Source organism: Camelus dromedarius, chromosome 5 (genome assembly GCF_036321535.1).
Source record: "Camelus dromedarius isolate mCamDro1 chromosome 5, mCamDro1.pat, whole genome shotgun sequence".
NCBI lineage: Eukaryota > Metazoa > Chordata > Mammalia > Artiodactyla > Camelidae > Camelus > Camelus dromedarius.
In genome coordinates, this window is record NC_087440.1 from 22,966,674 (window position 1) to 22,990,765 (window position 24,092).

Here is a 24,092-nt window from a genome sequence, read left to right on the forward strand (position 1 = left end):
AACAAAATCTAGTCACTAAAAAACTACATAAGTTTTACAGAAGCTGTGACCGGCAAGGGTCCACAGTATAAGGGTCTACATAAGGAGCCCACCACTTGCCCCACAGGTTTTGCTGTTGCCTTTTAAGCGGATGACGACATGAACAACTGGCATTTGACAAAAGGACACAAAGCAAATTAGTCACACTTGTTTTCTTTCATATAAACATTGCTAGGAGTTACCTGGGTGATTCCCATTATGACTGAGATAGCTGCTGCTGGGACCACTGTGTTTTGTTATTGACAAGATCATGACTGTAAGTCACAGTCCTGGGGAGTATTTACAGGTTACCAATTGTAGTTCTCACATAGCAGCTTATTAACCATCTAACCACAAGACAAAATATGTGTCACTTTAAAACCCCTCCTTCGATAACAAAAACAAGAACCCCCCCCCCAAAAACCCTCCTTGAGTTTTAACCCATGTTAAAACCTGAAATGCCTAAGTGATAACTTACTTTTTTTCTACTTTGATGTTATAAATTTCATCACAGACTAATTTGAGGTATCTTTGCTTTGGCAGGCGTGACAGCAGCTGCTTCACAGTTGTGTTAAATGCCTGTTCATCACCATCCCACTAGGAAGAAAAATAGCTAAGACTTAACAGGTAGTAGGGTGTATTAACTGGCTTTTTCAGGGTCACTAATGAAAACTCAGTGTCATTCCCCCCCGTAAGTACAGTGAAGAAATCAGTGATAGGGAGAGAACTAGTGGGGAGACTGCTGGGGTTCTTTCCTTTGCAGCATCGAGTTTCTTTATAAGACTACCTTACCAGATCCTGGTTAACAGCGCTGCAACCCCCATGTGCTCATGGGACTTTATATGAGTTATTTATGCCAACTGTTTACTTTGTGTGAAATGGAGATACCACCTCTGCTGTACACGCATCTGAGTGGCTCACAAAGCAGTGAGCTGCCAGGATAGTGCATAGTGCTATGTGCTTGCTTACAGGGCAACATGACCAGTAGGGGGAAGGGGAAGTTAGCTTATAAAATAAGCTAGGAGGATATGCTATACAGCACAGAGAATACAGCCAGTATTTTATATAAATGGAGTATGACCTTTAAAGAAAAGAATAGAAAATGTATTAAATGTTAGTTCTGGGGCAAAGTTCATTTGTCATCTAACTTAATCTGTGACTAAACATTGGAGAAACAAAAGTATTCTTTGATATGACGTTGCAAAAAATCATCTGTGGCCATTCTTATAGTTAAACATACAGCAAAGGCATTAAAAAATTTTAAAGTTCAATTAGGCTATTTGATAAGGGTATGTACCCATTTTTTAAAAAGCATATAAAATAGGACCTAAATTCATTTAATTTTTACAAAAAGATCTTCCGTATTGTTCTAGTTCTGCAAACGAGCTTCCCTAGTTGGAACAAAGGTTTGTTCGAAGCACGTAACTCAGCGGTTAACAATATAGATCCCTCTAGTCTGCCTAGGTTCAAATCCTGTCTCTGCAACTTACTAGTTGGGGTGACTCTGAGTAAGACATTTAGCCTCTCTGCTTCTGTTCTCCATAAGACGTAAAATGATTCTGTTTATCTGTAAAAAAGGCCAACAGTACATATCTCTTGGGGTTGTTATGATTAAATGAGTTAATATTTGTAAAATGCTTAGAACAAGGCCTGCCAGAGCCTGACACACAGTAAAAGCACTAAGTGTTAAAGTCATCTGAAACTTAAAAGAATGTCACTAGAAAAGTATGATTCCTTCAAAATCTGATTTAGTAATAATATGTCACATAAAAGGAATGATATTAGTAAATTCCTGGAACTGCCAGAAAAATACTTAATTATCACTAGGAAAATAAAGCCACTTTCCATTTTCTTTTGGCAAATCAACAGCAAAGCTTTGGGATGTTAAAGGCCGTAATGCAGAAGAGTTCATCTTGCTTACCTCTAATGATAAAAACTGTAAGATTGTTTCTTTGGGTAGATCCACCTGTTGACACACACAAACATACGTCATACGTCAGGGAACCTGGGCAGACTTGTGACTGGTGTCACTTTGGATGGAGCGACATGAAGGGGATGCTCCTGTGCTGTTAAGCAGCCTTACCAAGCCGGACAGCGCTAAGACCTCAGCACTGGTGAACTAATACTCCCAGCCCACGACACCCCGAAGTTTTGACACTGCTACCAGCAAAGGCCAGAAACATTTAGAAAAACGGTGCTTTTCATTTTCACTCCTCCGAACCCCATCTTTCAGAGAAAGTGGGAGAAACAAATACAAAACCTATTTTCTCCCCAGTTCTTTACAGATTTAGATTATATAATTCACCACAGTGGTAACAGGCCTGTATCTCAGTGCTGCTGACACTGAAGAAAAAAAAAGGCCTGACCACTGCGGAAACTGCTTTGACAGTTATGTACGGACAGAAGCCATTCTCAAAATGTTAAAGTGACTTACAGCCAAAATTTCAATTTCACTGCTTTTCTGATGTAAGTTGGCAAGAGAGGTCTGAAGTCGGGTTTGTACCTAATAGGAAGAAAGCGTGTCAGAATTCAGAACCTGTCAAACTGAGCCATCCTTCTCGATAGTTCATTTCCCATTTCAGAAAACAGTCATGGGTGGCAAACCAAAGCCTAGGAGGGATCCCAAATATTACCTAAGGACTTGCTCTTAATCCACCTTGGAAAGATGAGTGTCTAGTCTATCATGATCTCTAAGGAAATGAGATTTTATAGCCTATCTCGATCATTTGTTTAATAATCCACCCAGTTGCTTATTTCTTTATAATTTTGAAATGACACCTAATAAAAGCTCAGTACTATTAAAAAAAAAAATGCATGTAGATGGTTACCAGGAGGGTAAGGGGGTAGGAAGAGAGAAATTGGGAGTTCAAGATTTGCAGATATTCATATGTAATAAACAACAATATTATACTGTATAGGACAGGGAACTATATTCAGTATCTTATAGTAACTTAAAATGGTGAAAAAGAATATGAAAACGAATATATATATGTTCATGTAAGACTGAAGCATTATGCTGTACACCAGAAATGGACACACATTATAAACTGACTATACTTCAGTTAAAATACATGTACAAAAAATGCATGTAAAAGATTTCAGCATTAAGCTAAACTTAGAAAAGGGGGAAGGTGACAGCAATGAGAACATAGAACTGAAATATGGTAGAAAGATAGGAAAAATGAGTTTCCACCCAATATCCTGAGAAATAGCCAGGAAAGCTTACAAAATGAGGCAACTTGACCTTTTGTATTTCAATCTAATTCCATTTCTGAATAATGACGCTCTCTAACCCTCACCGGTTCCTAAGTGACACAAGTGTCCTGACTGTGCTCATTAGCCTTGTCTGTACTGCCCGTCCTACTGTCCCTCCTTCAGGGATCACCTCCACAAAGCCTTTCTTGATCATCCTTGCCAACATTGATCTGTCTCTCCCCTATGGCTGCAGCATACTCTAACACGCATTCAGTTTATTTAATTCAGCATCTTATTACTTAGTTCCTTCTATTGTTCTCCAGCTATATAATGCGTGTGCTTCTAAGGTTATAAACTCTTCAAGGACTCGGGCCATGCCATATCTTTTCTGTCTCACCTGGCACTTAGCACAGAATCAGGCACACAGCAGATACCAAAAACATGTAAGCAGCAGTGAGAAACCTGCCTCAAGTTTTGTAGACAGATCTCTTCTGCTCTGTTGTTTACAACAAAAACAAACCCCATTTGCTATTAGACCCAGATAAGGAAGTTTTTGTTTAGATCCAGTAATTGTGACAATGGCTGCTTCTAGTGCCCAGTGTACACTGATGCCATTGGAGGACAAATGGCACAGGATCCTGGCCCCAGAAGTCCTTTGTGTTGGTGAAATTTTCTCCAACCACCAAGTTTGGGAAGAGGGAAGAAAAGCATTTCCAGGAAACTTTCTTTTCCTTTCTCATTTTCTTCCTCCTTTGCAGCTCACATTAGAGAGCCCAGGAAACGGACCATGTACCTGAGTTTCATACCGCCTCCTAGTGCTGGCGGACAGCTTCTCTGGGGCCATCACACTCACAATGGGAACAACTGTTGCTCCATGGACTTCAAACAAACCTGAAACGAAGAGTTTTAAAAATTATGGCCTTATCTGGCCCTACTTTGTACAACACACCACAGAGATGGCAGAGATGATGAGAATCCCCTCAGGGGTGATCCTATGGATTATGTCTGGGCCTTGTTTCCTATCTCTGCACTTGACCAGGAGCCCAGAACCCCACCCCAATGGTTTTGATGCTTCTGTCAAGATCACCAGCCTTCTCTCCTCACGTGGCAGCCGACAAAGGCATAGGGAGGCAACATGGGTCAAACCTCATGAACCCAAGAAGAAAAACTTAATGCCTCCCAAGCTCTAATTAAAGTTCCTCAAGTATTTAAAATCTGATGGTGGAAGTAAGTCAGTGCTAACAGAAATGAACCCCAAAAGACCCACTTCTGTTAAAAGCCAAACGTCTTCTCATGGACTCCACTGGGACATTCTTTTTCAGTCGGGATGACGGAGGTGGTGAGACTAAAGGTGTAACTATCACCACCGTCCCCTCTTGGCTGTCATGAAAACAAAGGTATATATAGTGTCTTTCTGCAAGGCATTTCAAAATCCTTTTCTTCAGTCTTCTGTGTGGGGAAAATTTATCCACATTTGATCTATACAATAAACTGAATTGAAGGAGGATTAAACTACTTGTAAAAATAAGACAGTAGACAGAGATATATTAGGATCAAAAAGAGTCACCAAACTCCCAGTGGTTTTATCATTTTCTAGGATTTGGGTTTCAAAGCATAGGGGTAAGTTCCATTTGGTATAATTAATCATATATTTGTTACTTTAAAAGTGTATTTCTGATGTAGTGAGTTAGCCATAGTCCTAAGTGCTTAGAGCAAACACACACACACAAGCATTATTAAGTTTAGATTACAATTAGTAATTATACCTGAAGCATTAGAAAATGACCCCTTCAGATTTTGTACTGCAAGATTATCGGAAGCTTCTCTAAAAACAAGCAAACAAAAACAATTAGAATAAACAGTCAAGAAGACAAAAGCAACACAGGTAATTTATAGTGAGCTATATACTTGGAGGCTTTTTTTCTATTCAAAGTATTTAATAAATACTTCTTAGTGGAGAAAAAAACAAAAATTTGCACTTAATTATGCTTTTGGTTAAGAGCAAACAAAAATTTAAAAGGATGTCTTTTCAAATTAACATTCTAAGGACAACATTCTGATTCAGTTGGGTCTGAAATACTGGCTCAACATAAGAAGCTAATTTCAATGAAATATAATGGGTGTTCTTTCTGCTCCCCGCACAAGACAAGGAAACATTAGCAGTGCCCCACCTTCATTATGGCAGCAACCCTGGTGATCACCCACAGGAGAACACTTAGTAAATGAGATTCTTTCAAAAGCTGTGAATGGATGTTCTTTCAAAGACTGAATTAATTTATAGCCTTTGAGAGACACAATAGCACTCTATCTTGGGAAAAGAGGGAAATAATCATTCACATGGAAGAAAGATTTTAAACCTCTTCCTGCTAAAACCAAATTCCATCTGGCCTTTTAAGTGTCTTAATAATGTTTGCCTATACTATTATTAATAGTCACTCTTAATAAATTGTTTTCTATAATTTGTTTTCTCTTCTACACCTCTGCTTGTGATTTGGATCCTTAATCCTAATACCTGGTGATTTCGAGAACATTATATTCCCTTAGAAAAAGGCTGAAAGTGAATATATTCAAGATAGGTGCAGATGGGCAGTGGCGGGGGTTGGGTAAGGAGAAAAAAGCAAGAACTTTTATTTTTAATACAAGCCAGGATTTCTCAGTCTTGGCACTATCAACATTTTGGGCCAGATAAATCTTTGTTTTGCAGGGAGCGGGTGAGGGAGGTCAGTCTTGTGCACTACCGGATGTTTAACAGCATCCCTGGTCTCTAATAGATACTTGTAGTACCTCCAACTGTAACAACCAAAAATGTCTGCATGCAAACATTGCCAAATGTCCCCTAGAGGGCAAAACCGCTGCTGACTGAGAATCGCTGATGTAAAGCCAAAAAAAGTAGAGTACTGTATTTTGTGATTATGAGCATATATATAAGAGTTCCAAATATATGGAAAAGCTTAAAGAAAATTAAGATCCCTTGTAAATCACACTAACCAGAAATAACTATAATTAAAAATTTGGTACATTATACCAGACATTTTTTCTATGCATGGGCTATATATTTTGGTTGAAACAAAAATGGGATCATATCATACATCTTATTTGTGGACACACATCCTTGTAATTAACTCAGCTTTACTAGAATCATGATTTTTAAAGGCTGCACAGTGTTTCACTGTATTTACCATAATTTGAACAACTTTCTAAAAATGAGTACTGTGATATTATACTTGAAAATTTCACAAATGAATCTTGTGATATTGTAAGTGAGGACTGGAGGTCCCTGAGATCCTTTCACAGGGTGTTGGTGAGGTCGAAACTATTTTCACAATAATCCTAAAATGTTAATTATCCCTTTTATTTTCATCCTCTCATGAACGTGTAATGGAATTTTCCAGAGACTACATGACGTGCGATATATCACAACAGACTGAATGCAGAAACAGGTAAGACAATATAGTTTCTTCTAAAGCATTAGAGATTACGAAAGTGTAGAACAATGCCACTCTTTCTGACTGAATTTATTTTGTTTTGGAAAATAGTTATTTTCCATTAAAAATGTTATTTAGGTTCCATGTAATGGGTTTATTATTATCTAAAAATATTTTTTAGATGTTCACATTTTAATTTCTAACAGAAATTATTGACAGATAAAATCCACATAAACAAAGCTTTTGTGGTCCTCAAATAATTTTTAAGGGTATAAAGGGGTTCTGAGACCAAAAAATTTGAGAACTGCTATAATAAACAGTGCCTTCATAGACATCTTTGTATATATATCCCTACGGAATACTTTTTATTATGAATTCCTACAGTGGAATTGGTGGGTCAATTTTTAAAGTTTTAGTTTTAAGGCTTTTAACTTTGTTAAAATCCTATCCAGAGCTGAACCAATCTGTATTCCCATAATAAGTATGTGAGCTCTTTTCCCAGAACATTATTATTTCTCAGAACGTTAGATATTTCAAAACCACTGATAAAACACTACTGAAATTCACTGATTAACAGACCAAATAAGATAATGGCAGACATATTTGGCTCCTTGGGCTTTTCAAAATGATAATAGTCTCTGACATGTTATGAAGAACAAACACTGAAAGTAAGATATGACTAGTCTTACACAGGAGGTTATATACTTTTAATTGCTGAGTTATTCAGAAGCGATAGAATGGTTCATGAAAAATTATCCTGACCTATCTTTATTTCCCAAAAGGATCAAATTGGCTTTCTAAATAAATGTACAGAAATTCTAAATAGGCAATTGCAACCGGTTTTCCACGCTTTTGTTCACTAAATTACCTGACAGTCCTCTCATCACTGACTTTTGTCCTCAGTTTCTGCACAACGTGGTCTACAAGATCAGACTCCAACACACGTTTCTCTGTTTGTCTTTCCTTCTCAAAAGACTTAACCTTAAAAAGAATGAAACAGACCCATTATTTCTGAAGCCAATAGGCTCAAGAGTACCACAGTAAGACTACTAAGTCAACAGTTGAGGTTGGTGGCTCTTAACCAGGGATGACTTTGCTCCCCACTGGATGTTTGGCAATGATTAGAGACATTCTGGTTGTGACAACTGTGTGGGGGGCTACTGGCATCCAGTGGGTAGGGGCTAGGGAGGCAGCTAAACATCCTACAATGCATAGGACAGCAGTCCCCACAAAGAATTATCTAGCCCCAAATGTGAAATTGTGGCTGTTGAGAAACTCTGGTGTAAATTAGAATAGCTTATTATAGGTGACAGAATTAAAAAAAAAAAAAAAAGCCAAGATGAACCAGCTCCTATTTCATTTGATTCTTTCACATATTTTTCCCTTCAGCATCCTCTGGTCAGTCACCAAGGTTTCTACAACTCCCCTGCTCCTTTCCAAACCCTTGTCCTGTGATCCCACTTTTATGGTGCCTGTCCTTTCATCTTTACTCCATGGCCAGCACCCTGCCTTGGCTTGGGAGAACCTGGTGTTCTTTCCTTGGCTATCCCTGTCTTCAGTTTTCCCTCACTCCATTCTATGCAACACATCCTTGCGGATTAATTTTTCTCATCTACAACTCTGATGTCCCCTTCTGTCCAAAACATACACTGGCTCTCCACTAACTGCTAAATGAAGTCCATATTCCTTGGTTGTGCATTTTGGCTCTCCACGATCTAGCTAGAACTGTTCTTTCCTGCTGAAGTGCCCTTCGTCACAGTCTCGCTTCACCCCAGACAGACTATTCAGAGTAATGCCAGAATAGTTCTCTGCTGGACTGCCTCTCTCCTTGAGACAATCTGCTGAAAGAACTACCATTACTATTGCTATTCCTTTGCTTAAAAGGCCTTTTTAGCACATATCTATACTCATCCATGAGGGTCCAGCATTAATCCCACCTCCACTTGAAGACTTCCGTGCTACTCAGTAGTAATCTCTTGGGCTGACGAATCCTCAGGGAGCTCTCTTGTAGGATTCTTATGGTATTTAGCAATTTCTAGCTCACACTGATGCATGAATGTCTTCTGTTCTTGACAGCAGGGCCTGTGGATTAAATGGCCCTGCACCCTCATGGCCCTAAATTCAATCCTTTCTACACTGTGAATGCTTATAATGCATTTACTGAATGGGTAAATGAAGTGACGTCTTGCCTTTCAAATATGAAGATGATGCTACTGACCCACCATTAACAGAGGCAGAAAGGTCAAAAAAAGCTGGACGAACTGGAACAATGTAATGAAATGTACAAGATCACATTTAACAGAGATAAACATGAAGTCCTGTAATCATGTTCTCATTGTAGAAGGCCAGTCAAACATGTGATGACTGTGAAAAGGCCAAAAAGTTTTAGTTGACGATAAATTCAGTATAAGCCAAAAGAACCACATGGTTGCTAAGAGTTCGCTTGTAGGCTATATTAGGAGACTTATGTTTTCTGGATTGACTCTGTCATTTAGTCAGAACATGCTTAGAATGCTCTGTAGAATTCTAGTATTGCATTTAAGGACAGACACTGACAGAGTTAAGTGTGTCTAGAGGTTAATTAGGAGAGTCAAGGATTTGGAAATCATGTTATACAGAATGGCTTAAGTAACTGCAATGTTTAAACCAGAAACGAGGACACTTAGAGTGGCATGGCAGTGGTCTCCTAAAATTTATTTGAAGGTAGTTAGGAAAAGGAGGAAGAATTAGACTTGTTGTTTTTGACTATTGTAGAGAGCAGAACTAGGACCAGTGAATGTAAATTTGGGAAAGCAGATACTGATTCAAGTTTTTAAAATTTGCTAATCATTACAGCAGTGCATTATGATGCTGGAATTATCCAGCAGAGGCTAGCTGACCATCTCTTGGTAATATTACAGGAGCAATCATTGTTCTGCAAGGGGCTTGCTTGATTAGTAGGACTTACAGTCATTTATGATTTTGTGACTAACAAGCAGACTAGTAGTGGGGACCTACAAATCTTCCCATGAAGAATTAACTACTGTAAGAACTGCCTTCCTGCCTTAAACAACTAGAAAATTAGACAAAATATATAAACAATGGTTTTCAGACCCTGGACAACAAGCAGTGGAGGACTATTATCTTAGAGGAGTGAGCCTACAAGTGCCCCAGATTTTTGTAGTTGAGGAAGTTTGCAGTTTGCAATGGAGGGAGGAAGAGACCAGAAGTCTTGCCACGCTGGGGAGACTGACTGGAGTTTAGATAGGCCAAGATGGCTAGAAATTGTGGGGCAGAGGACTGAAGATGAGAGAGCTACACACAGAGAAAGAAAGATTTCTGAAGCTTTAGAGAGAAGTCCACTCACACCTTTGGCAGAGAACTGATCTGTGCACGAGTGAGAGGAAACTACCCAAGGCTGGAGAAACAACCACCAGCAATGAGTAGGCATAATAATTTCTGAAATCCACAGGCCTGGGAATAGTGCTTGTTCTTAGCAGAGCAGAAAGACCTCCTAGTTCACAGGGCTTCAGGCAGAATCCTCCAAAGAGCATTGCCTTAGGAGTGGGGCAAAATTAGGCCTAGACTAAAGGTTGCCTTGGACCTGCTCTAACAATACTTAAAGTCAAGCCTGGAAACGATCAAACAGAATCCAAGGATCTTGACTATATCCCAGAACAAAGTCCAACAGTATTTATAGGAACAGAAGAAAAGCTAGCACCAAAAAATGTAAAACTCGTAATATCCAACAACCAACCAAAAATTACTAGGCATACAAAGTAGAAGCAAAATATGACTCATAACCAGGAGAAACATCAATAGATACAAACCGACCAGAGATGTCAAGATGATGGAATTTTAAATGATTATTATAAATCTCATAAAGAATATAAAGGAAACAAGAACCATGATGAGGAGAGAAATGGAAGACATTAAAAATAAGACACAAATGTAACTTATACAGATGAAAAAAATACAATATCTGAAATAAGGAATGCACTGTATGGGACTAATAGCAGATAAGATATTACAGAAAAGTTCAGTGAATGATCCAGAATAAAGCATAGAGAAAAAACAAAAATCAAAAAGCAGAGCCTCAGTGAGCTGTGGGGTGATATCAAATGATTAATATACTATAATCAGAGTCCCAGAAGGAAAAAGGACAGAAAAATATTTGAAGAAATAATGTCTGAAAAATGTCCAAATTTGATGAAAACTACCAATCTATAGTTCAGAAAAGCTCCATCAATACCAAGTATTAGAACATAAAGGCACACCTTTTTCAAACTGCAGAAAACTGTGACAAAGGAAAATCTCAAAAGGTACCAGAAAACATACATTATATACAAAGGATCAAAGCAGACTTTTAAACAGAAATTATCAGGTCAGAAGACAATAAAACACATGTTTGATGTGCAAAAAAGAAAAAATGTAAATCACGAATTCTATACCTAGCAAAAATATCTCTCAAAAATGAAGGCAAAATGAAGACTTTCTCAGACCAATAACAACTAAGGGAATTCATGACCAGCAGACCTGCACTCCTCAGAAATATTAGAAAATTCTTCAGGCAGAAGGAAAATGAAATCAGAATGATATTTGTCTGAACACAAAGGAATACACAGTTCCAGAAATGATAACTATGTGGATAAAAATAAAGGACATTCCCCCCTTATTTGAAAAATCACTTTAAAAGATAACTAATTAAAACCCCCAAAATAACAATGTATTATGGAGTTAGTAACACATGTAGGAAAAAAACTGGCAACAACAGCACAAAGGATGAGAGATAGGAAATGAAAGTATTCGTTATAAGGTTCTTATATATAAAGGCATATAATATGTTTTGAAGGTAAAATGTGGTAAGTTAAAGATGTATACTATAAACCCTAGAGAAGTCACTAAAAAATCCCACCAAAAATAAGAATTATAGTCAGTAAACCAACAGTAGAGATAAAATGGAATAAAATCTACTCAATCTAAAAAGAAGGCATTAAAAGAGAAAAAAAAAAAAGGAAAAAAAGAATAGGTGGAACAAAGAAAAAATAGTAAAATGGTAGATTTAAACCCAACCATTTCAATAATTGCATTACATATAAATGGTCTAACCATTCCAATGAAAAGGCAGGGATTGTCAGAGTGGATAAAAAAGCAAACCTCAACTAGTGACTGTCTCTAAATCTAAATTTAGCAGAATGAAGAAAAAAAATGAAATCAATGAAATAGAAAACCAATGTTGGGGGGACTGTTACTATAGCTCAGTGGTAGAGTGCCTGCCTAGCATGCACAAGGTCCTGGGTTCAGTCCCCAGTGCCTCCATTAAAATGCATAAATAAAAACAAAAAATAAACCCCCAAACCAAAAGTGAATAAATAAACCTAATTACCACCCCCAAAAAAATGAAAAAAAAAAAAAAAAAAAGCAAGCAAGAAAGCCAATGAACAAAAAATAAGAGAAAAATCAATGACATCAAAAACTGGTTTTCTGAAAAGACAAAATTGATAAATGTCTAGCCAGGGTGATCAGGAAAAAAAGAGGAAAGGCATAAACTGCCAATATCGGGAATGAAAGAAGGGATTATTACTACAGATCCTACAGATAGTGAAAGGGAGTGTTTGAAAACTTACGTGAAATGGAAACATTCTGAGATACAAACTACCAAAAACTCACTTAAGGAGAAAGAGGCAAACTGATAGCTCTGTATCTAGGCCTCTGCAGCTTTACTGGTAAACTGTGCCAAATATCTGAGGATGAAATAACAGCAACTCAATAGAAAATGATCTGGAGTATGTAAGATCCAGCTCATTTACGAAACCAACAACACTCTGCTATCAAAAGCAGACAAAGACATTGTAAGAGAAAAACAAGGGGAAAATATGTTGATTTTTTTCCCCCTTTAAAACTAGAAATAAAGGTTATGAGGTGATACATATATGATTATTTTTAGTCAAAAGCAACATAGTAAAATTGGTTAGGAAGTAGCCAGAGGATATGCCAGCCAGCAAGTATCACCATTAGTTATTATTCTCATTTTCTTAGATGGAGAAACAGAACAAGGGGAAAGAAGTAGAAAAAAAACCTAGCCATAGCTTTTTAATTTTTTTTTTTAAGCTCAAAGAGAAGTATTCAGATTCAGATTCTCTCTTCTTTATTTTATATACTTTGTCTAAAAACAGGCCCAGCAATTCAAAAGGAGAATGAAATCATGGATTTCCACCCACACCCAAGCCCAGAACCTCAGTGGGAAGTTGAGTGCTCCATAGTTAATATAGTTTGGGAAATCTGACTGCTGAATTGTGAAAGATTTCCTCTGGTCTTTACCTTAACATGGCTTCCCTCTTTATCTGAGACAAGGGCCACATAGGTGATTTCGTGATGTCTGCAGTACTCCTGTAATTCCTCTTGAGACTGAAACAAATAAACACAGAGCACCTGGAACAGCTTCAAGTAATGAGAATGAAAACACTGTGTTCAATGTATTATCAAAGTGAATTACTAAACATGCTGATTTCAGGGTTGAAATAAATATTAAGAAGAGTACAGAACTCAAAGGAGGAATAAGACTTCTTTTGCTTTACACACTAAGAGGTTTTCCAAAGACTTCCCATCTTCATAGAAGGTGCCAAAATACACACACACAGACACAGACACAGACACACACACACACACACACACACACAGTGAAAAGGCCTTTGAGGGAAGCAAAGGCAATAAAAGAAATAGTAGATGGTGAAAAGCAGAACTGAAACATAAAGAAAAGAAGCATCAGAGCAGAGAAGCCTGCAGGGGATGCCCCTGTGCAGGGCTGAAGTCATCGTTACCAAGCTTACAATTTTAATGTAAGACAGAACACTTCTCTAACATTTTTATGAAGCAAGTAAACAAATGGAATAGGATACTGCTCTGTCAAATGATTACAATTTATTTATTGCTCAGCATACTTTAGACATGAATTTTATATAACACACACAAAAATGGACAGCAGCAGCTTCAAAGACCTCTTGGCAGGTGATGTGGGAAGAGAAGGTGGGTGGGTTGGGGTTCTGTTTCCCTTGGCATCTCTTCACGCTCTGGGGCACCTTGAGTGAAAGTGAAGCACGTATAACTTGGCTGATCACTTGGGAATGCAGCCCCTTCTGTGATCTGCTTGTACAGAAGTTAGTCATCTAAAGGCTCCCCATTCAAAAGGGTAGGCAGTTGCTCAGTGGTGCCACTTTCCTCACCTCCACACCCAGAGCAGGTGTCAGGCCTGCTGCGGGAGGTCTGGGGAAACACAGAATGCCTTTGGGAAGTGTGCTAGGATGGATAGTGGCCCCGAAAAGATGTCCACATCCTAATCCCTGGAACCTGGGACCATGATACCTTACGTGGTGAAAGGGACTTTACAGATGTGATTAAGTTAAGAATCTTACATAGGGAAATTATCCTGGGTTATTTGGGTGGGCCCAATGTAATCACAAGGGTCCCTGTAAGAGGAAGACAGGAAGATCAGTTAGAGGGAGATGTAAGGACAGAAGCACAGGGCAGAGAGGAAAGAAGGTGCTACACAGCTGAGTTTGAAGATGGATGAAGGGGCCATGAGCTTCTAGGAGATGGAAAAAGCAAGGAAATGGAGTCTCTCTCTAAAGCCTTTAGAAGGAACCAGGCTTATTGGACTCCTTGATTTTAGTCCACTGAAAGTGATTTCAGACTTCCAAATTCCAGAAATGTAAGATAATAAATGAGTGTTGTTTTAAACAACTAAGTTTATGGTAATTTACTGCAACAGTCAGAAACTCATACAGGAAGCAGCTCAAACCACAGAGATAGAGTTGGCAGAAACTAAAGCCATAGAGGATGATTTGCTGTCGAAGCCATGACTGTCTGTACTTCACTCCCAGGTGCTTTTTGTCTCATTACCTGTGACCAGTCATACATGATTTCTGCTGTGATTCCCGCTGACCAGAGCTTCTGGGTTAGGTTGATGGCCCTGGACATGGACATCTGGCCAACACTTACAACCAGGAGGTCACAAGAGCTTATAATAACCTGAATCAGAAGCAGAGTGATTACACAGAGGAGCGAGATTGTGGGCACGTATATGAGGCCGGGGAGGCAGCACTCATGTGAAAACAGGCATCTTAAAGTCTTGCACAGCAACATAAATGCAGAAGTCTTTGCTTCAAAATGACATAGTAAAAAAAAATCACGTAGTCAAAAAACTTTTACATTAGTCTTTCAAGGTAGAAATAATTTCAACTATCCTAGGCCATCAGGAAGATAATTTTTCTCTAGGAAAACTAATCTTGCCTAAAACACAAGCGAAAAACCATTTCTAACTTTGTGGAACAGCAGTAATTATTAACAAAGGGCTCTGAACTGAGTCTGCTAACACGTGTAGCATCTCACGTTTACACAGCCTAGCACAGACGAGGAAAGGAAGCTAGCAGACTCAGGTCCCCCAGCTAGGCAGCAGAGGCTAAGGACTGGCATGAGGACTTAGGCTTGTCTCTCGTGGTGAAGGTAACCTCCCAAGCCCTCAGTCACCCTCAGTTGCAGCTGCCGCAACTAGGGCTCTCTGTAAATGACTGCAAAAGGAAAGACACCGCAAAGCTTGCCAGAAAGCAAAGCCTGGACTCACGGGCTCTTCCGCGCCAAGGGTGGCAGCGGTGATCTTGTCTATAGCTATGCTGGCCCCGATGGCGGTTGGAACTGGCCCCAGCGCCTGTGGCCCTCTAAACTGGGGAATCTGCGGAGAGACACACACAAATCTGGTCATAAAATGGACAAGAAACTGCAATCATGGGAAAAGCAGTATTAGCGGGCATCTACTCTAACAGCAACTTACCAAAGAGCTCAACAAAAAGAAGTGTGTGGGTGTAGCAAGAGAGTGAAGCAAGCACACAAGTTTAGGAAATGTTAACGAATGCTGCATCTAGCGCTGAGCTGTTGGATATGGCAGCTGCTAGTCACACGGGGCTTGAGCACTGGAAGTGTCTACTCAAAATCAACATGCACTGTGTGTGTAAAACCTACACTGGTTGCAAAGACTCAGAATGGAAAAAAGAATGTCAAATAGCTCCTTAATAATTTTTAAAATTTTGATTACACACTTACATATTATTTTGGATATATTGGGTTAAATAAAATATTTTTAAAATTAATTTCACCTGTTTCTCTTAATTTACTTTGTTACTAGACAATTTAAAGTTGCATATGTAGGTTCTGGGCCAAGATGGGTAGGTACATTTCTCTCTATTCTTTCTACTAAGTACAGCTAAAACCCTAGACATTACATATAAAACAAACCTAAGATGACGCTGACAGTTAAGAGAGGATGGCAGGCTGACTAGGGATCGTGGGATGTGAGAAATGACATGTGGCAAGTTGCCTGGGTTAGTCTTGTCTCATGTATCCTTGATTGGGTGCTAGGGGAACTGGCAACCCAGAAATGCCAAGGAGAACCAACAAAAAAAACCCCAAGGAAAAACTGCTTTCTCTGGCCAGAAGACCAAGTAAGGGGCAAACCAGCAAGACAGAGAACTTCTAAATAATACCTGCCCTGCTCCAGCCAAACACAGAAAAAGCACAGACACCCCCATCACAAAGGCTGAGTAGGGGCCAACACAGTCACCCTCACCCAGATGGAAGGAGCCCCCCACCAAGTCCTAGCAGGGCGGCATCAGAGAAAACTGAATGGGGACCCAGGACTTTGCTATCTGCCTGGGGGTAATGCTTACCCCAGAAGTGTCAGTGGAGACCAGGATCCCCAGGAGCTCAGATTTCCACCCCAACCCAAGCAGTAACAAGGTCCCCCTCCCCACTGGGGTGGTCCTGGAAGAGGCTGGGCGGGGGTGATGCTGGAACTTCCACCACCATCCAGCAGTAACAAAGCCATGGCCAACACCCTCCACTCCATGCCCCGGTCACCATCCCTCCACCCTTCACTGTACTATCAGCGCAGGCATGTGGGAAGCAGTAAAGGCCCCTCTTCCCACCCTGGATGTAGAAGACAACTGTAAGTGGGGGATGGGATGAGGGACATAATGGGAGGTAAAGTTCTATACTCCATTTGTATGGGTCAGGGTCAACATTCTATCCCAATTGTGGTGGTGGTTATGGGAATTTACGACGTGTGATAAAAATGGCACAGAATTAGAATCATACAGTGTACCAATGTCCATTTCCTGGGTTTGGCATTTTATTATAGTTATGGCAGGCTTAACCATTGGAAGAAATTGGGTAAAAGGTACATAAGACCTTTCTGTACTATCTTTGCAGCAACATCCTATATACCTACAATTATTTAAATAAAAGTTTAAAAGATTACAAATGTAGTTCGCAAGACACTTCTATTCCTAGATGAAAATATATACAGGTGTTCAGTTATACTATGGTTCAATTTTCCTGTAGGCTTGCAAAATTTCAAAATAGTAAGTTGAGGAAGAAATGAAATTAAGCCAGAACAAATCCACAAATACAGGGCAAGCCCTCACCAGCAGGTCGTATCTGCCACCAGCTGCAAGGATTTCAGGTATAGCCCTTTGCCTCCGTCTGATGAAAGCCACAAACTGGAAGATGATTCCGTTGTGCTGCTGCACCTTGTAAACCAAGCCCAAATTGATCAAGACCTGTAAAGTGAAATGCCACACAAATGTGTCAAGTGCTCGAGATTTAGAATGTGCAAAGCTGAAAATGCCATTTTCCATCAAGAGCATAGAACAGCCTATTTAGCATAATCAAAATATTCAGTAAGATCTGGCACACAGCGTGCTTAACTGTAGCCTGCCAAGTAAGAGAAGCTCTGCTCTCTTCAAGAATAACCACTCCTCCAAGGCTGACATAGTAAGAATTGCTGCACAACAGGAATTGTGATGCTTGTAGAGAAATTTTCTGATTTAAGCCAAAATTATTACTAGATATCAAATGTTCCAAAATGTAGAAAGTTGAATTCTTCTGGAAAAATAAAACACTTACTAGGTATTCATAAAATAAATCCCATTTCCCCTCCTTGTGCTATTACTAATGCTACAAATTTATACTGCCAGAATCAAACAGTTGCCAAACCTGTAACTTTATGCCAAGTTTCTTCAGCAGTCCAACAACCTCCTCTAGATCTTTTAAGGCATATTTCACCAACTGGGCAACACCTGTTTTCTGTTTTATTAATGAATTTATGGTTGGCGTCAGATCTTGCAGCTCTCCCTTCTGCTCAATAAATTTGTAGAGCCGACACAGCTGGAAAGCAGAGAGGCACAGTTAGCTTCCAAATCACGGGAGGCTCACTTTGCCTTGTCTCGTACTCACAGGGGGTGTGGCAGAGTGTCTGCACCTCCAAAAGGGTGGATGTTGTGGTCAAAGGAAATTTTAGTCTTTCCCACAATCCCAACTAAAGATTAACCTTTCCCAACAACTCTAAAGCACTTTGCAGAAGTGCCTTAGGCACCTACTCACAGTTAACTTTCAGTCGCACACACTCACAGCTGACGCTGACCCCAGCAGAGCAGACTCTGGCACTAGCAGAATTTCCATGACCTATTTTCATACCAGTATTGTTCCTCTTTGCCTTCCTCATTCTCATGAATTCCCATTAGTACAGGCAAGTCCGTGGGGGACAGGAAGGCAAAGTCTGACTCATCCTGATACTACACTGAATTAGCCAAGAATTCCCCCTCCTCCCTTTGAATAATTCTGATCTGTAGCACCAAGATGTAGTTTGGATACCGTGTCCTGCAGGCAGCTTCCTGATCCTTCCCTCTGCTCATATCTCGATCCCAGACCCCAGCTCTCACAGCTGCACTCATCGTCTTCCTCAGGAGAGGGCAGTGGCTAACAAATTTCTATTTGTGGGCCAGGCACAGTCCCTGGCACGTAGGAGGTGAAAGAGGAAATAACTATGAACATAAAGCCAGAAAAAAAGATTCCCAGGAGCTAAAGTAAAAATTAAGAAACAAAATTATAGCTACTTTGAGACTGCAAGCAAGCAGAACCTGGTTCACCTATAAACTGGGACGTGGAAACTAAGAGCTGAGTGAAGACTTGGCTTAATATAGTTTAATAATAAAAAATCACTTGTATTTTTTGAAAACCCCAAAGTATCAACATCTATAATTTCCTTACTGTATTAAAGATAAAAATTTTTAATTTTAAAATGATGTCTTTGAGTTTAAATTACTTTTTTTTTAATTAATTTTTTTCTTCTTAATAAATTTTAACATTAAATCATCCCATTAATTAACTACCAGAAGCACTAGAGTTAACATCCCCAGGTTTTGGTCCTTACCCCGTCATCAACTAACTCTATGTGACTTGGGATAAGTCACACTCTTTAGGCCTTAGGTGCCTCACCTGTAAAATACAGATGGGGTCAGATATTTGAAACTCTTCTGCAATATATCTACTCCTTATTCTTGTACCGTTAGAGTTCCCTTTTAAAATAATGAGAGTACCAAATGCCTTTATTAGATACTAATTTTTCCATTTAAACTAATCAAACAACTTTGAATTAATGCTTAACATCAAATGACCAGTGGGTAGAGATTTAGCAAAAAGAAAAGAAGCTGACATTTTAGCAATCAATGCAGTTATCAGGTGCAAGTGTGAAGTATCTTTGAAAAGTGACATTAGCTCAAAGAACCTTTTGGGCTTGAATCTTTGGGTAGAAGTCACTGAACTGGGCAGTTTCCTGCGCAGATCCTTTGTGTCATTTATACTAGGGACTATTTCTACACATAGGTATGTGCTGTGCATACATCTAGGGTATTATCTGAATACAGTTCTTCATATTAGAATATTATGCCATTGGGTCACTTTGTAATTATTAGTATTTCCTCTAGTATTTAACATTAAAAATGTAATCTGGTATAATTTCTAGAGCTCCTCATGCTATATATCTGGTTTACCTTCCCTACCTGCAAACTGAATGGGTGATTTCTTTAAACCATGGTCTATGTGTGGCCTGTGCAGGTTGTTTTGAAGAGCTGAGGGTAGATATATGCTGCACGTATCCCCTTCTCATGGCTTTCAAAGGTCAATATGAATGAAGAAGCTGAAAGTTGTCTGTGGACTCTTCAACTGACTCCTCTTTATACCCCGGGCACTGTGCCTGACACATTGTAGGTGTCCAAAAATTAGAATGACTCTGCCTGGCTTGTGTATGATCATATTTTAATCTGTCCCATATATGAATTTTGCTCATCACCACAGGATTTTGTCACTGTCAGATCAAGGTCTAGAAGGGTTCTGGGAAAGTTTAAAAAACAAAACAAAACAAAGCTCTTCTTATATAAATATTCAGGAAAATGTAAGAAATCCATGTTGTCATCTGCTTTTTAGGGACTCAATTAAGTGTGGGTGACTGTGCCAAAGATCCAGGCCCAATCTGATGCCAGGAGAGAGAATATGACAAACCTGTTTACCTCCATGAGATTCTTCCTCATTGCCAATGTGATCAAATGAAAGAATTTTAGGAGTAGGAAATGTACTAGAAAAGCAAGAGCTTTAATTCAACTCTGAGGTGTTAGAAGCCTGTTCTTCATATTAGAATATTATGCTATTGGGTCACTTTGTAATTATTAATATCTCCTCTAATATTAAGGGGGGGCAGAAGGAGGCATGAGGGGCATGGGAAGTGGACACGCAGATGCATCTGCAGGGCTCTGTGCCTCAAACTAGTCCTGAGGAGTCTATTTCAGAAAAGGCCAAGAAGTAGGAGATCTGATCAGCAGGAGGCCCCACCAAACACAGCCTTTACGAGGGCGTGAAAGAAAAGTATCTGGTGATGAGGAAAGAACAGAGTGATTACAGCACATTAAGAAGCAGCATGGAGAGGCATTCTTTGATCCCAGCACTGGCTTCTCTTCCCCCTAATCCAGAGGTTGCCATGGTACCTATTAATGCTCAAGGGAGGCAGCAGGAAGCGCTGCTGCAGACCTGCAGCAAGAATTCAGTGACACTTTCTGGTATCAGAGAATTACAGAGAGAGCTGTAATCATAATGTTAGAAGGTACTTACGCTATTAGACGACAAAGACAGATTACAAAATTTAGCTTCCACTTCTCTCCGAGTCAGCTTTTCTGTCTAACGTAAAGAAAAAGGTAACAGTGAGAGTCACCACATTTGGCCCTGAACAAGATACAATTTCCAGGCTAGTTCTGATAGGGATATCCTTCATTTTGGACAGACTGCTCCTAATCATGAAGGATGGATCAACTCAGTGATTAAAAAACTTTTCTTCCCCATACATTTGACATAAAAGTGGAACTAACATTGTTTAAAATTGGATATCCCTGACATAAGAGAATTAATACTGGGGAAGTTGCACTTGCTTGAAGGGTGAGGTGAACCAGAGGTGGACATTGTTAACCAGGGTGCTTATGTTTGAGCTGGGGGGAGCCAACTGATCGATGTTCCCCTAATGAAAGCTGCATGCGGTCAGGCTCTGAGCATCCCAGCACACGCTGGCAGACAGGCTGCAGGATATAAACAGGAGTGACCCGAAGCCCTCTGCACCGTCCCTGGGGTTTCTGCCAGAGTCTGACTTACACTATAATGTATCTGTTCCTGCCAAACAGCAGTAGCACTTTGGGAGGAGAAAAGAACCACTGAGAAACAGACAGTAAAGTTAGGGCCCTTGATGTGTACTCAGCAGATGAAAGAAAAGCTAGTTATGCCTTTTAGTACATAAAAAACAGTAAGCATCATGGACTTCCACTGCTCATCCTGTCTTAATCACAGACTGTCTGGCACTGTTAGTTACCGAATCTCCTGGATACCCTTATTTATTATAAAAGTAACATTTAACATGGAAAGACATTAGAAAAGATAAGGAAGGATTCACCTCCATCCCAGCACCATAATACAGAATACCATTTAAGATTTTCACTGGTTCCCCTCCAGGCTCTGCACACATACTATAGAGTAAGGAATACTATGATGTAGCTAAATCAGGAAGAGTAACTGGAGATGCCGCTGCCCTAGTCCCGCAGGAAAGAGGTGATAAATGAGACTCCAAAGAAGTCTAAATCAGTCAACCTAGTTCAATAAATCCTAGTCTATAAATGAGATAAGCTTAGACAGGTTGGAAAATTACGGGCAGGGCATTAGTCTTTTATTCTCAAAACAAATACTCCCTTTCTTGGCCTCTGTAAAGTAAGGATAACGATAGCACGTGTGAGATTAGAGTGAGCTAATCCATGTGGAGCTTAGAACAATGCTTGGCACATACATACATGGTACACGCTCAATAAAGATTAACTATTTTTTAAATTACTACTGGCAAGTATCAGGACCAATATTGTACTTAACAAATTTTTTGCCTCAAGTAGTAGGTTAGTGAAGAACTTTATGATATTACAAAATAAGATAATTCAATCTTTAGAAGTTACCCTTAAAAAAACACCCTGGAGATTACTAGTAGTACAAGGCTTAGTACAGATTAAAAACTCAGCCAATACTTGTTAACTATTGATAGAATCAAAACCAAATGGTTCTTTTACCTTAGAGCAATGAAGGAAGGAGATAAAATCCCCAATTCAGTTTTCTGGTTACGTCACTAAGAAAATACTCATAAACTATTACTATTATCCTTCAATATCAAGTCAAAGTAATTAAATGCTTACCACAGCATCATACAGAATAACATAGACTTGACTGAGTTTATCTTCTGGGATCCCACAGTGTAAGAGTATTGCTTTCAGTAACATGGTATGGTTTAAGTAAATACTGTAATTTCTTTCCTAGGATAGAGAAATTATTATTTTCATTAAAAAACCAATAGAGGCACATGACCAAATCTAGGATCTTACCACCAACTTACCAACCTGACACAATGGAAGGACTGAATTTTAGCATACTGCCTTCCAGTTTGCTTTTTCATATACATTCTTCTTACACTGTTGTAATCAAGGAGTACGATATAATTGAACACTTTATTTATTTATGCATATACTTTGGTCTTCGGCTACGTTAAAAAGCCTGAGCAAGTTCACACAGATTTCCAAGAGGAAGAGGATCTGGTGCAACAGTAACTGACCTATAAGTTTGGCTGGTAGAATAGGTATAGTTACTTTCATAAGTCAGTTTCACAAGTCGATCACTGAGCACTGGCAGAGTGGTGAGCTGTGTGCTAAGCTAGGTGCAGAGGGAGCACAGAAAGAACACTCTACTTGGAGGAAACAACTAACAACTTGAGGTGGCACATGATGTCTCATCTCACGTGCTGTGAGAACTGAGAAGGAAAGGGGACCGGCCCAACATGGAGGGCGCAGTCAGGCTTCCTGGGAGAATGGGCCCCCACCATGGGGTAGAGTAGTCTTTCTGGACAGGGGCACACTGTGACTGACGGGTGTTCGCCCTGGTGGGGGTGTAGGGAAGGCCAAGAGAGCAAACACTGTGCTTGCAGCAGTCTCCACCAGCTGGGGAGTCTGCAGAGATGATGCTGAGTGAAGCTGGTTGCCTGGGTCTACGAGCAAGCCACTGAGGGTTCTCAACAGGGTATGAACATGCTCAAAGCATCTTAGGAATCTTTGCCTAGTTCCTCAAATTTTGGAAGAATGGAGAGAGAAACAAGATCCCCCCTTCCAAAACAAAGAGACAAAAACAAAACCCATTCCCACCAGGGCAGAGGTGAGAGCCTGAGACAAGTCTCAAAAGCGACATCAGACTTCTTCCAGTGACTGGTACCAATGTGAGCCACTGGCGCACAACCTGAGGAGGAGCTCTGTGGTCGCTGCTTTCCCACTACATTTGGGGAGGGACTCAGTCTAGCGGGATAATCTTGAGCTGTCACAATACAGAAAGGAACCTGAAGTGCTGGGAACTCCTGGATGATTTCATAGATGGTGTAGATGATTTCAGCAGTGGGCAGAGAGCTGTTGGTGGTAGAGGTGACAATATCAAATGCACATTCCAGAAGTTCCTTGGGGTGGAATCGGTCTAATTTGCGAGGTCTGAACACACGTTCTATGCAGTATCTGGGGAGAGAAACCTGGATTTGTAAGGTCATTGCTTACTGGAATTAAATATCGTAAGAGATTGTTGAATAAGATAAGAGAAATAAATATGAAAAAATCTAATCAGTAATATGATTAAGAGAACTTAGTAAAGATAGATCTGCCCAGAATAGTCTTGCCTTGTGATCTAGGATCCAAATCCCAGTGTTGCCGCTATTTAACTATGGGGCCTAACTTTTTATTTTAATGTCTGAAGTAGAGATGAAATTGTACACGAAAATAATTTTATCTTAAGTGCTTGCTTTCTACCCACACCTTAGGACTATGACTATTAACTGTTCACTTGCAACTGAGAATAAAAGCATGTAAAGAGCTTTGATTTCATTTAGGAAAGGAGCTATAAAGTTGAGTGCCTCATTGACAACAATATTGCTCCAATTTATGAAGATCTCGGTGTTTGACCCCTATGGTATTTGAATGTACAGAAAACCTTTTCCCAGCGGTGAGTGCCTGGAGGTTTACTCCACTTCTCCACAAGCAGCTT

The 24,092-nt window shown here is 39.7% G+C and overlaps 1 protein-coding gene across 6 annotated transcripts in view; it reads right to left on the reverse strand.

The window, feature by feature from the left end:
* Positions 1-24,092, reverse strand: part of EIF2AK4 (eukaryotic translation initiation factor 2 alpha kinase 4) — a 79,937-nt gene that overhangs the window by 327 nt on the left and 55,518 nt on the right. For 3 of the 6 annotated variants that reach the window (XM_031453315.2, XM_031453319.2, XM_031453321.2), the window contains 14 exons: positions 23,401-23,569; positions 22,217-22,333; positions 20,610-20,675; positions 17,664-17,834; positions 17,093-17,227; positions 15,238-15,345; positions 14,517-14,645; positions 12,939-13,025; positions 7,507-7,619; positions 4,980-5,038; positions 4,007-4,104; positions 2,453-2,521; positions 1,940-1,984; positions 497-615 (listed from right to left, as the gene is read on the reverse strand). In XM_031453315.2, coding sequence (XP_031309175.2) covers positions 497-615; positions 1,940-1,984; positions 2,453-2,521; positions 4,007-4,104; positions 4,980-5,038; positions 7,507-7,619; positions 12,939-13,025; positions 14,517-14,645; positions 15,238-15,345; positions 17,093-17,227; positions 17,664-17,834; positions 20,610-20,675; positions 22,217-22,333; positions 23,401-23,569 — 1,485 coding nt within the window. Of the gene's footprint in view, positions 1-496; positions 616-1,939; positions 1,985-2,452; positions 2,522-4,006; positions 4,105-4,979; positions 5,039-7,506; positions 7,620-12,938; positions 13,026-14,516; positions 14,646-15,237; positions 15,346-17,092; positions 17,228-17,663; positions 17,835-20,609; positions 20,676-22,216; positions 22,334-23,400; positions 23,570-24,092 lie in introns of those variants that run through there. The other 3 variants (XM_031453317.2, XM_064485745.1, XR_004137223.2) reach the window with 3 other exon arrangements.